At 44.3% G+C, this 15,005-nt stretch overlaps 1 protein-coding gene across 2 annotated transcripts in view; it reads left to right on the forward strand.

The window, feature by feature from the left end:
- Positions 1-3,824: 3,824 nt before the first annotated feature.
- LOC137358419 (ammonium transporter Rh type A-like) overlaps positions 3,825-15,005 on the forward strand; it is a 44,601-nt gene continuing 33,420 nt past the window's right edge. The window contains exons 1-2 of one of the 2 annotated variants that reach the window (XM_068024383.1): positions 3,825-4,070; positions 14,325-14,511. In XM_068024383.1, the coding sequence (XP_067880484.1) occupies positions 3,896-4,070; positions 14,325-14,511 (362 nt within the window). In that variant the 5' untranslated portion in view covers positions 3,825-3,895. The remainder of the gene's footprint in view (positions 4,071-14,324; positions 14,512-15,005) is intronic. The other variant, XM_068024376.1, reaches the window with a different exon arrangement.

Raw genomic sequence — 15,005 nt, forward strand, 5'->3', positions numbered from 1 at the left:
GGGTGGAAGAGGGGCTGTGATATGTACTTTACTGTTTTTATCTAAATTAAAGGTAATGTTCCCTTTAAAAATTAGAGTTGCCAGTAAGGGCTTGCAGACCTTTAAGAATGGTGCTGGCACCTGCACGGTGGCGTCGGACTCCATTGCTGGGGACAGAGCGGCTGCCCCCTTTACCCCATCAGGGTGGCCACTCTGCCCCTCCATTTAAATGAGCCCCCGCGATATTTCGCTCATGCTCAGTGATGGCAGAACCACACGAGCGGACCGCCAACTTCAAAGCATGCTGCCGCGATTTGCAGCACGCTCATAAAATTCAGCCCCACTGCACACGTGCCTGAGTAGCTGACTGAGGCTGAGACAGATGAGGCCCCTGACAGTCGGATGGCTGTGAGTGGCCAGGTCCATGCTGAGCAGAGGCAACTGATGACTCTCTGTTGTGGACAGCACAGGGCATGCTGGAGCTGCTGCAGCAGTCATGGCAACATCGGGTGGAGATGCCACAGGCCATGTGCAGCCTTGAGTGGATAATGGGGGAGTCCATCCAGGCCATGAGCGCATAGCGTCATCCATGGAGAGGACAGCGGCCCTCTTGGAGATCCAGATTCCATTGATTCATGCTGACTTGAAATCCCTCGCCAAGGCCATCAGATCCTCAAATCAGTGGCAAAGTGAGAGAGGGACTAGGGGCATGGAGACTGTCCCTTCCCCTGGTCATTCCCAGGAGAGCAGAGGGGTTCAAATGAGCCTTGAGAGAGAGGAGGCAAGCCTGCATGCCATATCTGGGGTCCCCCCTCAAGGTGATTCCAATGTGGACGTCGGTCCCTCTGCTGGTGAGTCAAGCTCCAGCAGCCATGACGTCTGAGGGGAGTTCTGCGCTAACGTAGGATTCCCCCAGACAGCTGGGACCCTCCAGGTCTCATGCACGCAGAGGGTGACCGCCAAAGTCATCCACAGCCAAAGGGCAAACAGATCATCAGCCTTACTCCAGTCAGGCTGCTAGCGCAGAAGTGGCACCGCAAAGGAGCACCCGCAAAAGTTTTAGAAAAACACCATGACACAAATGGGTCTGCCTGGGTGAAACTACACTGTAAAAAGTTATTTTACTAAATGTTCTTCACTAACGTGTGTCATTATTACTGTGTGAATGACGTGTCCCAGCATGTACTGATTGTGTCTCCTCCCATTACATCATTGGCCTTTCAGGAATAACATTATTACTCATTTGTGTGTCCACGGGTGCAGTAACACGGACAATGTCTCAGTCTGCTGCCGCCAGTAATGGTGGAGACAACGATGTTGCAGATGTGGATTGCTGCACAGCAGATGAATGAGGGTGCTGTGTGGCTTGCAGAGCACATGATGTTTTCTACAGCGTGGAAAACCTTTGCTCAGTAAGGCGTTGCCATGCATCTCTTATTCGCTGCTCGCCCTGCATGCGCTGCCTGAATGCTTTCTGTCCTTCCATGCGCCTTTCCTGCTGCAAGCCCTCTACATCCTCATTGTCTCGTCTCAAGATGAGTCCTGGTCATGTCTCTCCTCATCCCGCAAGGCCTTCTCCCTATTGAGTGGGTAGATGTGCAGAGCACAGCAAACAGCAACGATATGAGCTATCCTTTCCGGTTCGTACTGCAGGGCCCTGCCCGATCTATCCAGACAGCAGAAGCACATTTTCAACATGCTGATTGCTTGCTCAATGGTGGGTATTGTCGTGTCATGGCAGGCATTGTATCTCTCCTCTGCATCAGTGGTAGGGTTTCTCACTGGTGTCAGGAGCCATGTCTGCAAGGGGTAGCTCTTGTCTCCAAGAAGTCACCCCTCCACCTGAGCCAGTTCAGTGAACAGCAGCGGTAGCTGGGACTGGCGCAAGATGAAGGTATCACGGCAGCTGCCTGGAAAGCAGGCACAGATTTTCATGAAGTGTTTCTGGTGATCACATACCAGCTGTACATTGAACAAGTGGATTCCAATACGGTTTACGTATGCAGCTGGTCACCTGGCGGGAGCCTTGATGGCCACATGGGTGCAGTCAAGACCCCTTGCACCGCTGGGAATCCCACCATGGAGCCGATACCAATGGCCCTCTGGGCCTGGCTCTCAGGGTCCATCATCACCAGCCCTCCGGTACAGGGCATCTGTGACCTCCCTGATGTAGCGGTGCACTGCTGACTATGTGACCCCACGAAGGTCTCTGGTGGGCCCCTGAAATGATGCAGAGGCTTCAAAGTTAAGAGCCGCTGTCACTTTGAGGGCTACAGGCATAGGATGTCCATCAAAGCCCATCGGCTGCAGTTCATCGTTGAGCAGGGCACAGAGATGTGTCACTGCCTCTCTCGAGATCCGCAGTCGCCTCTGACACTGTTGCTCTGACATCTGCAGGTATGTCATGTGGGACCTGTAGATGCGTGGCAATCTGTAGTGGTGAGCTCTCCTTGGGGGCTGCTGTGGCTCACGACTGGTGGCTTCTACGTGGGCTGCACCTGCCTCTTGGTTTTGCTTGTGGTGCAGATGGTTCCTCAAGACAAGTGGATCAATGAATATAGGGTGAAACACCTCCATCTCCAAGTTGCTATTAAACTCGGTTCCTTCACTTCTTCGAAGGTACCTAACAGGGCAAAGAATGATGTTGACTGGTACATCAGGTGCATTCATGCATCAACTATGTGGTGTGACATGGCATTGCCCATCTTAGCGCCAACTAAGAATGGCACAGCATGACCACATTCAGATTGTAACAGCTGCATCGATTGGCCCACCAGCCAGATCACCTTTAAACGCCTACTGTTTCTGGCATTCTCCCCACACACAGAGTTCCTAGAGTGCCATTGCTCCTTCACTCACGCAAACATTCAATGGCACAGAGTGCCCCTCTGAACAGAGGGAGGGTCGCAGTAGCTTCCTACACATAAGCAGTGTTGAGCCCCCAGTAATACCATACCCCCTCCCACCTCCCTACACGTATGTATAGTTGTGTCCCCAGTAATACCATCCCCCCTCCCAGAGACCCATCTTGCATAACTTACTTTCACAGGCTCCGAGGACTGCAACTGCTGTCCTACCAGCTTTTATAAGTCGGGAATGGGATGGCACATGATAGACGACCGTTCACCTGAATATGCAGAACTGTTGAGTAAGAGGCAGCAGGATGCATAATGAGGCAAGGTAAGTAGCGCCTTGAATATTTAAATTGGGCTCCCACCGCCGAGCGGTTGGGGGGCTGGCGCGAGGCCTCGCTGCCACTGCTAATATGGGGCGGGGCCTTCTCAGCATCAGGAAGTGTGGCGGGCCTCTCTTGTAAGTATTTTCTGGGCCCCACCCCGCCACAATCCCCAATGTTGGGGGGCTGGTAAAATTCAGTCCAGTTCTTTCCTTACCCTCAATTGTTCCCTTATGTCTCTATTCCTCCATGGTGTTTCATTAGTGTTTAGTTTGTTTTTGATGTACTAATACAGTTTCCCATTTATTTTTTGCATTAATAATTGCTTGGTTTGGAATTTTATACTTATTATCCAGAAGAAACTTGTAAGCAAAGGACATGAAGTCAATATTATTTTGATAATTTTTTAAAGAAACTTATTTTTGGCGAAGAGTGGAGGCAAGCAGTTTCTCACATGCTGCTTTTTGTCATATTTGTTACATTTCCTGGGAGCTCAACCTTATTCTTTAGAAAGTTAGACAAGTAACAGTGTTTTCTTTGCAAAAGCCTTACAAAACTGAAGTATTTAACAAAAAAGGCACAGCTATTTGAACATTTGCCAATTGATTCCACCCTCTTATGGTGGGTGTGAACTATCGACTAGTTTTATTCCTCTGCTATTGGCTTGCGGTCACTAAAAGCCACTTTTAAACTCAAGCAGTATATCTCAGAAAGTTTGTTCAGACAAAGATAAACTGTGAGATGCCTGCGTCCTACTCGACCAACATGCGTTTGAAACTTCCTATACTGGCTATAACACTGGAAGCTCTGCTCATTATTTTATATGGATTTTTTGTTACATATGACAATGGAGCTAATTCTACATTTGCTCCTAACAACACTGCCAATCCAGACCCATTCTACAAAATATACCCAAGTGAGTATGTCTAAAGTAGACATGTAAATAGCTAAGCTTATATTGTTATTTACTGGTGTGTGGTACATTTTTAAAAATCATAGTGTTATTTGTTTTCCAATAATATAATGGCTAAACCCAAATGCCTGAGACAATTTTATTTGCTTTTCTACAAAGTGTACTTTTTTTGAAGTAAGCACGTGTATGCATATTTCCTTTTTTAAAAAAAAAAGTCCTTTCAATGAAACAAGAGTCAATTTTGACAGCAAGATATAAGAGGATAAAATAAAGATAAAATAGGGTTATTTGCTTTGGAATTGTTTTATATAATACATATATAACTTGTTTATTAATCAGCACAAATTAGATTACATATTTTAAGTCTTCATATTTGGATTCCATTGTATCTATTGGACACACTTATAAAAGAGAATAAAATTAAAGGATTTGGAAGAAAATTGTTTTATAATGGAAACGATCGGGCTTTGAATGCTGTATTCCAAGTGCTGTCAGGGCATTGTGCTTCAGAAAATGGAAGATTATGGAGTATTTGGGCATGGCAGGGTTGGAAATTTACATTTTATTACTGGGTCTGTTTCAAGTTGTTCTAAGACACTGATTTACTTCCTTAGCTCCTTTCTTACAATTTTAACCTAAAATTCATTGCAAATGTGGGTTAAATTTCATCTGTAAATGTATGTAAAATGGATAGTTGTGTAAAAATGTTTAAGTAAAAATATTTAGTAGAGCATCATGTGATATGAGAAATTGCATTTCCACAAGAATAATCTAAATCCTAACTAAATTCTGTAAGGTTCACTTTTAAAATCATTTGCAAATTCTTCTCAATTTCCAGAAATACTTTACTTACAAGTTAGAGATAAAAATTAAAAATGACAAATGCTAAACTCTGAAATTAAATACAGAAAATACTGAAATTAGCCAAACTATCAGCATCTGAAAAGGCATTAATATATGAAACATTAACCTACCTTTTCCCATTTTGGATGCAGATGGACTTTTATACATCTCTATTTTCATTTTTTTGTACACAAATGTTCTGTTTCTGTATATGTATAAAGAACAAATTAGAGACTACCCTAAAGCTACACATTTAATGCAGAAAAATATTTCCTGTAAATATATTCTTTAGTTTTAATTGTCCACTTATGATTGAAGCAGATCAGCTGCCCTTTGTTGAAGTCACTCAATTTTCATCCCATTAATTTCAATGGAATGAAAATCGAGCAGATTCTACAGCAGGCAAGCAATCCACCAAGTTACCACACAGTGAAGTTAAAAATTACCCCCAACATCTCTATCTGTGCTGCTGCGCATGTGCATGTGTCTCATTTTTGTGTGTAAAATATGAGAATACATGGGCAAGAAAATCTGATAGGCAGTAAGATATTGAAATAAACTGAGAGCGAAATGCAAACCACTTATCAACATCATTCAAAGCTCTGAGGATGTGATATCACTTCTCTGATCTATTATTTATAATATATACAGTTCAATTTTGTGGGTGAGTTTTCTTGCCAGTTTCCCCTGTCATAGCAGACGGTGACAGAAAGCATTTCACGTGATATAGACTGGTTCTGTTATATTGCATGATTTGAATGTCAGTTACATTGAATTTTATTTCACTGCATATAACAAGGAAAACCATGCTCTGCATATGCTATACATTACTGTAAGGTAAAACAAAGGAAAGGAGAACAAAGGAAGGCGTAACAGGATATTTCAAATGCTTTCTTTATGTAATGATCTTAATATAGTGAGTTTACATGGGCTGACAGGATGTAGTTGGGATCATCAAAATACTTTGTTTTTTCTCCATTCTTTCACTAGGTGTGATTCAAAGAGGGTGGATATGACACATGCAGTGTGACTATAGATTTCAACTGCTGGTCAGCAGAAAAAACATTGTTGTAACTTTGACATCAATGTAACCAAAATATTGGATTTTATGGCAATTCTCAATTCGGACAAATTCACCCCAGCAAGGCTCATCTTCCACACAATACATTTCTGTATATTAACTTCATAGCAAATTAAACAAATCCTAAGTTCCCAGTCATGGGCAGGATTTTTAGGCCCCAATAGGGACTAGTGGGAAAATTAGCATTGCTAGGCGGATGCTGTGTTGGCACCGCCATTCCTGCCGCTGGCGATCTTGCTCAGGGCAGAGGGAGGTGAGACCTGGCAACTCGCCCGATTTGGATAAGTGGACAATTAATCTTGTTAATGAGCTTGTTGTCAGCTCATCAAGGGCCAGTTTGGAATTTTGGTGGGGCCGCACGTGTTGCATGATGGATCAGGGACAGTCCAGGTGCAGGGAGGCAGCAACACAACGTGAAGCCAGTTATGGCTGCTCCATGAAATTAGGTGGGCTCATAAAAAGGAGCACGGCTGAGAGGGGCACATAGCCATTAGAACACAGGTGCCATCAGGTATGCAGAGTTAACGGAGTGAGTCGTCAGCATGCAGTGGGGCAGAGGAAGGGGTTGTGACCCTCCAGTGATCATGGGGCCATAAGTGGGCGGGCTTCCAGAGATCATTGTGAGTGAATTTTAGTGCAAGCAAGGAAATAGCGGACATGGGGTTAGCATTATCAGAGATTGGATTGAGTAGTGATGAGGATCAAAATTTTTAGCAGCAGAGGTTGAGCCCAAGCGTGAGGAGAGAAGAGGAGAGGAACGAAGGGCAGGAACGTAATGGAGGCCATACCAGCAGCATTGTGTGCACCATCGAAGAAGATGTTATCTGGCTATGTTGGAGATCCAGTGCTGCAGGAGACTGCACCTACCTAGGCAGATGGTCACTGAGATTTGTGCCCTCTATGAGGAGACCTTACACCTCGGGACACTGTTCGCCATGCCCTGCCAGCAGCCATCAAAGTGACTGTGGCCTTGATCTTCTTTGCCTCTGACTCCTTTTAAGGATCAGCTGCACTCCTTGATGGTGTCTCTCAAGTGGAGCACACCACTGCATCTTGCAGGTCACTAATGCCCTGTTTATGAAAGCTGGGCAGTACATACAATTTCAAACACGTGGGGCCTCACAGGCACAAAGGGCAATGGGATTCACCTCCATTGCTGAATTCCCGCAGGTGCAGGGCATCATTGATTACACCCATGTGGCCATCAAGTGCTGAGTGAGCAGCCAGTGAGATTCAGCATCAGGAAGGGCTTTCACTCTCACAATATTCAGCTGCTCTGCGACAAGAGTTTCCTGAACGTGTGCGTTTGCTACCCTGGCAGCTACCTGAAGCCTTTATCCTCTGGCAGTCCAGGGTTCCACATCTCTTAAATAAAAGCAAAATACTGCAGATGCTGGAAATCTGAAATAAAAACAAGAAATGCTGGAACCACTCAGCAGGTCTGGCAGCATCTGTGAAAAGAGAAGCAGAGTTAACGTTTCAGGTCAGTGACCCTTCTTCGGAACTGACAAATATTAGAAAAGTCACAGGTTATAAGCAAGTGAGGTGGGGGTGGGGCAAGAGATAACAAAGGAGGACTAGATTGGACCAGGCCACATAGCTGACCAAAAGGTCACGGAGCAAAGGCAAACAATATGTTAATGGTGTGTTGAAAGACAAAGTATTAGTACAGATTAGGTGTTAATACACTGAATATTGAACAGCAGCAAGTACAAACCTGAAAAAAAAACAGTGGGTAAGCAAACTGAACAAACTAAGATGAAATGAAATAAATGCAAAAAAAAGATTGTAAAAAATGTAAAAAAGAATGTAAAAAAAGGAAGAAAAAATAACTAAAAATGAAAGTAAAATGGGGGGCTGTCATGCTCTGAAATTATTGAACTCAATGTTCAGTCCGGCAGGCTGTAGTGTGCCTAATCGTTAGATGAAATGCTATTCCTCGAGCTTGCGTTGATGTTCACTGGAACACTGCAGCAATCCCAGGACAGAGATGTGAGCATGAGAGCAGGGGGGAGTGTTGAAATGGCAAGCAACCGGAAGCTCAGGGTCCTGCTTGCGGACTGAGCGGAGATGTTCCGCAAAGCGGTCACCCCGTCTGTGCTTGGTCTCCCCAATGTAGAGGAGACCACACTGTGAGCAGCGAATACCTTATACCTTTTTTACATTTTTTACAATCTTTTTTTTGCATTTATTTCATTTCATCTTAGTTTGTTCAGTTTGCTTACCCACTGTTTTTTTTTCAGGTTTGCACTTGCTGCTGTTCAATATTCAGTGTATTAACACCTAATCTGTACTAATGCTTTGTCTTTCAACACACCATTAACATATTGTATGCCTTTGCTCCGTGACCTTTTGGTCAGCTATGTGGCCTGGTCCAATCTAGTCCTCCTTTGTTATCACTTGCCCCACCCCCACCTCACTTGCTTATAACCTGTGACTTTTCTAATATTTGTCAGTTCCGAAGAAGGGTCACTGACCTGAACCGTTAACTCTGCTTCTCTTTTCACAGATGCTGCCAGACCTGCTGAGTTGTTCCAGCATTTCTTGTTTTTGTTCCACATCTTTTCCTGCCGCCACCCAAACTTTCTGGATGGAATCTAAGGGACAACGGATATCTATTGAAGAGATGGTTACTCACCCCTTTGTGTGACCCAAGACAGAGCCACAGAGGTGCTACAACTGAAGCCATCTGCTCACAAGGACCACATTGAGCAGGCCATTGGACTTCTGAAGATGCAGTTATGGTGCCTGGACTGGTCGGGTGGCGCCCTGCAGTACTCTCCTGCAACGTTCTTGCGCATCGTGGTGGTCTGCTGTGCTCTCTGTAACATGGCCCTCCAGTGAGGTGTGGACCTTGAAGAGGGTGAGGCCCTGGAACAGCACAGCTCAGCAGAGGAAGAGGAGGAGCAGGAGGATGAAGATGCCAGCAAAGAGGTGCTCAGGCCATGCAGGGAGGTGGCCGAGGCTGGCACAGAGCTCGAAGGTCTCATCAGGATGGAGTCAAGACCAGAGAGCATTTGATTCATGCACCTTTCACCTGAGTACTTCTAAACCCATAGGACTACATGCTCTGGAACTCACTTTGAGCTGCCTGTGAGAGCATTTGCTTTGAAGACATAGCCATGAATAGATCCATTCTTACTGCCAATGAATGACACACATGTGTCCAGTGGTCTCACTGTCTCCTTCAAAGATCTTTGCTCCCCTTACAGCCTCATCCCTCTTTTTGAGTTTTGCCACTAAAGAACAGCAGCTCACATATCATGGAGTCAATATTTCTCATGTTGACAAAAAGTAACAAAATGCACATCAGCAAGTCAAATAAACCCCAGTGAACTACTCAGTATCTGACTGGCATCATGGCTGCGCTTTTGGCCACTCACACGCTATGCTCCCCTTGTGGCCTCGGATGAAGTGGAGGCAGCCTGCTCACTTGTCTCTGCTTGCAGCTAAGATGCACGTGGCGGTCATCCTTGTCATGGAGGTGCTAGTGGGGGCACTTCCAGAGGCTGCTGCACTGGTGTCAATGCAGGAACAACCTTAATCACTGGGTCCTGCTGCACAGATCGTCCCTCAGTCAGAGGGTTCAAAGAGGCCAATAATGGTGATGGCGGCCCATGAGGGATGGTTTCTCATCCTATCGGTGACTGCCTCACCCCTTGGACGGCGCTCTGGATCACTGAAGGGGAGCACCAGTTCAGGTGCACCTGGCATCCACTCCATGCATCTTTATGCCATCAGCACTCCTGATTGGTCCATGCTGCAGAATGCTGCATGCATTCTGTGGATGTCAGTGCACTGCTCATGCAGCCACTCAAAGTGCTGTCGCATGTGGCTCTCCATGAGCTTGGCCACTCTCACAATGGAGGAGCTTATGCATTCAAAGCCCCGCGCCATGGAGGTGCAAATGAGCTGAATGGACTCCTCTGTTCTCAACCCATGACCACGCACTGCCTCAGGGAACTCTGACATCTGGGAACACATCTGTCGCTGCTGGTCAAAGTAGAGTTGCCTTTGTTGTGATTCCCAAGGCCCTGCATCTGTGCCCAGTTGAGCAGGGCTATGTCTGTCTTCCATCCTCCATTTTTCACCCTGTTCTCCAGGTATTCCCATCTCTCAATCCCCTACTTTGTCCTGTGGGGCCACTCTGGGGATTTCTATCACTGCCTCCTCTGTGACAGACACGATAGTAAGCTAAGACAATCCTCCCAGTGTGAGCCATCTCCTGAGAGTTATGTGCCCTCTGCTCCTGCAATAACAAAACAGCTTGATATAAGGCAGTTCCGAAGAAGGGTCACTGACCCGAAACGTTAACTCTGCTTCTCTTTCCACAGATGCTGCCAGACCTGCTGAGTGAATCCAGCATTTCTTGTTTTTGTTTCAGATTTCCAGCATCCGCAGTATTTTGCTTTTATTATATTGATATAAGGCATTGCTGGTTTCTCTGATCAATGCCAGCTGCTCAGTAACATAAAAAGCTGCATGTATCAGTGCTGCCAGGTTCTCAATAGTGCTAGGACTGGGCATTGCTGAGGAATCAGTAAGTACCCTGGGCACACATTTCTCCCACATTAAGGAGCACCATGTGCTCTCAGGCTGCTAAACTGGTGTGCCTGCTGGAGGTTACATACCTCGAGGCCTGTCATCAGCATCTTGTTTTGCGCTCACCAGGCCAGAGCAAAGCAAGTCTTTGAACCTTTTGCGGCATTGCACCCAGTTCCTCTGCACTACACTCCTGCTGCTGACAGTTTCAGCTGCCTCCAGCCAGGTCAACTTTGTATGGCTGAGTGGCCTTCTCATGCCACCCTCTGGAAATAGGATTTCCCTCCTCTCTCCAACAGCCTCCAGTAGCACCTCCAGGTCTGCATCCATGAAGCGAGGGACAGCCCTGCTTCAAGTGCCAGACCTCTGCCTCTCTTCCTGTTGCACTGGAGCTTGCATGCTGCTTTAAAACGGCTGCCTCAGTAGTGGCTGCCGTGTTGCCCTTAAATTGCGTCTGCACTTTAGAAGCCCCACCTCCATCCTGCACCCACTGCCACTAATTGGCTGCCAAAGCCACCCTCCAGTCAATTAGTAGCTCACCTTGGCCAAAATCTGTGACTACATCCCCGGAGTGTGGTTGGGACCTGAAAATGGTTCCGGCGCCGAATTCCTGGCCCTGGATGCAAAATCTCACTCCACGTTATAGATATTTCACCATGAATAAAATAAGACAGACCTTCAATAAACGAATTCTGATGGATTACACTGAAAGTTTTTACCCACCTTTTTGATTCTCCTCAACCTGATGCCATCTCCTTTATTTATTCACCAAGCCTCAGGTGTTTCATCACAACAGGATTCAATGACAAATCCTAGTGTCTGGCAAAAGTCTGTAAAATATTCATCAAAGCTGTTTCTCTCCAGGTTAAAGGGCATGCCATTTGTAGTGTGAGTTATCTGAAGATAAATAAATCTCTGATAGCATTTAATCGCAATGAGCAGCAAATGGAATTTCAGGCAGTTGAGTTTTAAATATTAATATGCAGGGCTATGCAAAACCGAAGTTAAAAACAGAGCTCAGACTGATACTTTCCAACTAAATCCCCTCTACATACTGGATTGCTTCAACTATGACTACATGAATTGCACCTCTAGTTTTGTGCACTGTGAACATAAGAGCAGGAATAGGCCATTCAGCCCCTCAAGCCTCTCCCACCATTCAATATCATGGCTGATCTGTAGCCTAACTCTTTATACCTGCCTTTGCTCCATGTCCCTTTGGCCAACAAAAATCTATCAATCTCAATTTAAATTTAACAATTGAGCATCAGCATCAATTGCTGTTTGAAAAAAAAAGTTCCAAACTTCTACTATCGTTTGCATGAAGAAGTGTTTCCTAATTTCACTCCTGAAAGGTCTGGTTCTAATTTGTAGACTATGCCTCCTCAATCTAGATTCCCCAACTAGTGGAAATAGTTTCTCCCAATCTACCCTATCTATTCCCCTAATATCTTGAAAACAGAAATTATATCTAATGTGCAACCACAATACCAAACATTTATTAGTCATGGAGAAATGCAGTTATATCTGTTAACGTAACATACTTTGTTTCTTAGAGAAAGACAGATGTAGATTAGAAAATAGGTTCCCGGATATCTTGGCGGGGTGAGTGCTTTTAAATAAAAGCAAAATACTGCAGATGCTGGAAATCTGAAATATTAACAAGAAATGCTGGAAATACTCAGCAGGTCTGGCAACATCTGTGGAGAGAGAAGCAGAGTCAACATTTCAGGTTAATGACCCTTCGTCAGAACTGGCAAATATTAGAAATGTAATAGGTTTTAAGCAAATAAAGCGGGGGTGGGGCAAGAGATAACAAATGAGAAGGTGTTGATAGGACAAGGTCACAGAGAATAACTGACCAGAAGGTCATGGAGCAAAGGCAAACGATAAATTAATGGTGTGGTGAAAGACAAAGCGTTAGTGCAGAGAGGGCGTTAATTGGCAGAAAAATGAACAGCCCTGGCCCAAAGCACAATCATGAAAAAAACAGTGGGTAGGGACAGTAGAAACAAACTAAACAAACCAAAATAAAATAAACAAATAAAATATAAAAACAAAAAAAGAAAAAATAACAAAAAATAAAATTAAAAAGGAGGCCCATCATGCTCTGAAATTATTGAACTCAACGTTCAGTCCGGCAGGCTGTAGTGTGCCTAATCGGTAAATGAGATGCTGTTCCTCGAGCTTGTGTTGATGTTCACTGGAACACTGCAGCAATTCCAGGACAGAGATGTGGTCATGAGAGGAGGTGGGGTGGGGGGGGGTGGGGGGTGGTGGGATGTTGAAATGGCCAGCAACCAGAAGCTCGGGGTCATGCTTTTGGACTGAGCGGAAGTGTTTCACAAAGCAGTCAAACAATCTACGTTTGGTTTCCCCAATGTAGGGGAGACCACATTGTGAGCAGCGAATACAGTATACTAAATTGTAAGAAGTACAAGTAAATCGCTGCTTCATCTGAAAGGAGTGTATGTGACATTGGATAGTAAGGAGAGAGGAGGTAAATGGGCAGCTATTACACCTCCTGCGATTGCATGGTAAGGTGCCGTGGGAAGAGTATGAGGTGGCAGGGGTAATGGAGGAGTGGACCAGGGTGTCGCAGAGGGAACGATCCCTTCGGAATGCTGACAAGGGAGGGGAGGGGAGGGGAAGCTGCATTTGGTAGTGCTCTTCAACTTTGCTATGGCCCAAAGACTGCTGTTAAAAAAATGTAATATGATTTTGCCAAATATATATTAATGGCATGAAGGACAAACCAAACTATATTGTCAGATATGCTATTGCAATTGCATCCTGTTCTACATAAATGATTAGATTAAGCTATAGAAATTATGTCACAGCGTCCTCTTGTGGACTAGTTGGTGTGAAGCAGTCAGTTACGTCTTCTACAAAATGCATCAGTCGATCTGTAGAAAAGTTTTGCAACTCTTAAAGTTCAATTCTGTTACGCATTAATGTTCTTTGCATAGTCATTGTCAGCATTCAGTTAGTTGTCTTAGTAATGTTTCATACTTGTGACAGCAAAAGTGGCCTCAAAGAATTGTGCCAATTTGTAGCATGATAGAAACGATTTCCTTTGCAATTCATTGTGTTATGGTAAAATGTTCTGCATATGTGTGCATTCAGTGTTACTTCAAATTTTCTCATATTCTTCTTGTACTGGCATGCAAAAACTCTTTATTTGAAGTGTTATCTTGAGCTGCTAACTCACATTTTACATGCTGAATTGAGTTCAAAGACTCAATAAGATAATTATGAATTACTGTCAATTCTTCTACACTAAAAAAATGTTTTGATCATTAAGATCAAGTTGCTAGCACTGGGACTAGATGACTTTCCATTTCACTGTCAGCGGGACTTTTCAAAACTCCAAGATCACATACAGCAATTTAAATGGAGAGTAAAGCTCCTTCCTGCTTAGCTGACTCTCAGAAGAGTTCCCTGTGTTTCACAGGAAACTACCTACAGACTGGAGGGTCCAAGGGAGTCTGGCAGCAAGCCTGAGGACCCCAAAAGGTAAGTAGTAATCTGTTTCCACATTATCCATTGGATCTTAGGGCCTTGATAACTTCTCACTGCTGCTCCCTGACAGCAGCCCGAATGCCCTGAGACCAATGGCCAGGAAAACAGCTACAGACCTGCTGGGTTTGGAGAGGAGCAATGCACTTTCAGTGTGCTGCTCCTATACAGAAATGAGGCCATAGGAAGTTAGGAAAATTAGCCCCTGCATTTCTTTATAGAGTTTAGGATAAGACAATGGAAATAATAAGTTATACATATTTCTTATTCAGGTTTCCAAGATGTACACGTAATGGTCTTTGTTGGATTTGGCTTCCTGATGACTTTCTTGAAGAAATATGGATTCAGCAGTGTTGGATTTAATTTACTCATTGCTGCTTTTGCTCTTCAGTGGGGCACACTGATGCAAGGCTGGCTGCACCATTCAGACAATGGAAAAATCAAAGTCAACATTTTCAGGTGTATTTAATTTTTTATTGATTAATTTCTGACAGAATATTTGCATTAAAGCTCAAAGTATTTTGGCCCCGATATAGTACTGTAAAGGCCATTGAATAGCTCCTTGGGGTTCGGGTAGTAAATGCTCTGCCTGTCTAACTATCATATTATTATACATTTAAACTAATGGATAAAAAATCCTGCAGAATCCCCTGATCTCTTCACCTGAATTCCCTATATGATAACTCATATTAGTAAAATCTACCCTATGATTTCAGTTTTAGTCAGTAATATACTTATTTTGTTCCTTTATTTCATCTGATGGATTAAAGAAACAGCTCAAATCAAATGTGTAACCAATACAAAATTGCCTTGTAAGAAGTGTACTGTACTCCAAAGTACAGCACCTAACCACAGCCTCAGGAAAACAACCAGTCCCACACAAAAATATTACACTTTAATTTCCAATGGCAGTTATTCTTGTGGTTTTCTGGATGGAAATTAATTAAGGTTGC

Source organism: Heterodontus francisci, chromosome 3 (assembly GCF_036365525.1).
Source record: "Heterodontus francisci isolate sHetFra1 chromosome 3, sHetFra1.hap1, whole genome shotgun sequence".
NCBI classification, from domain to species: Eukaryota; Metazoa; Chordata; class Chondrichthyes; order Heterodontiformes; family Heterodontidae; genus Heterodontus; species Heterodontus francisci.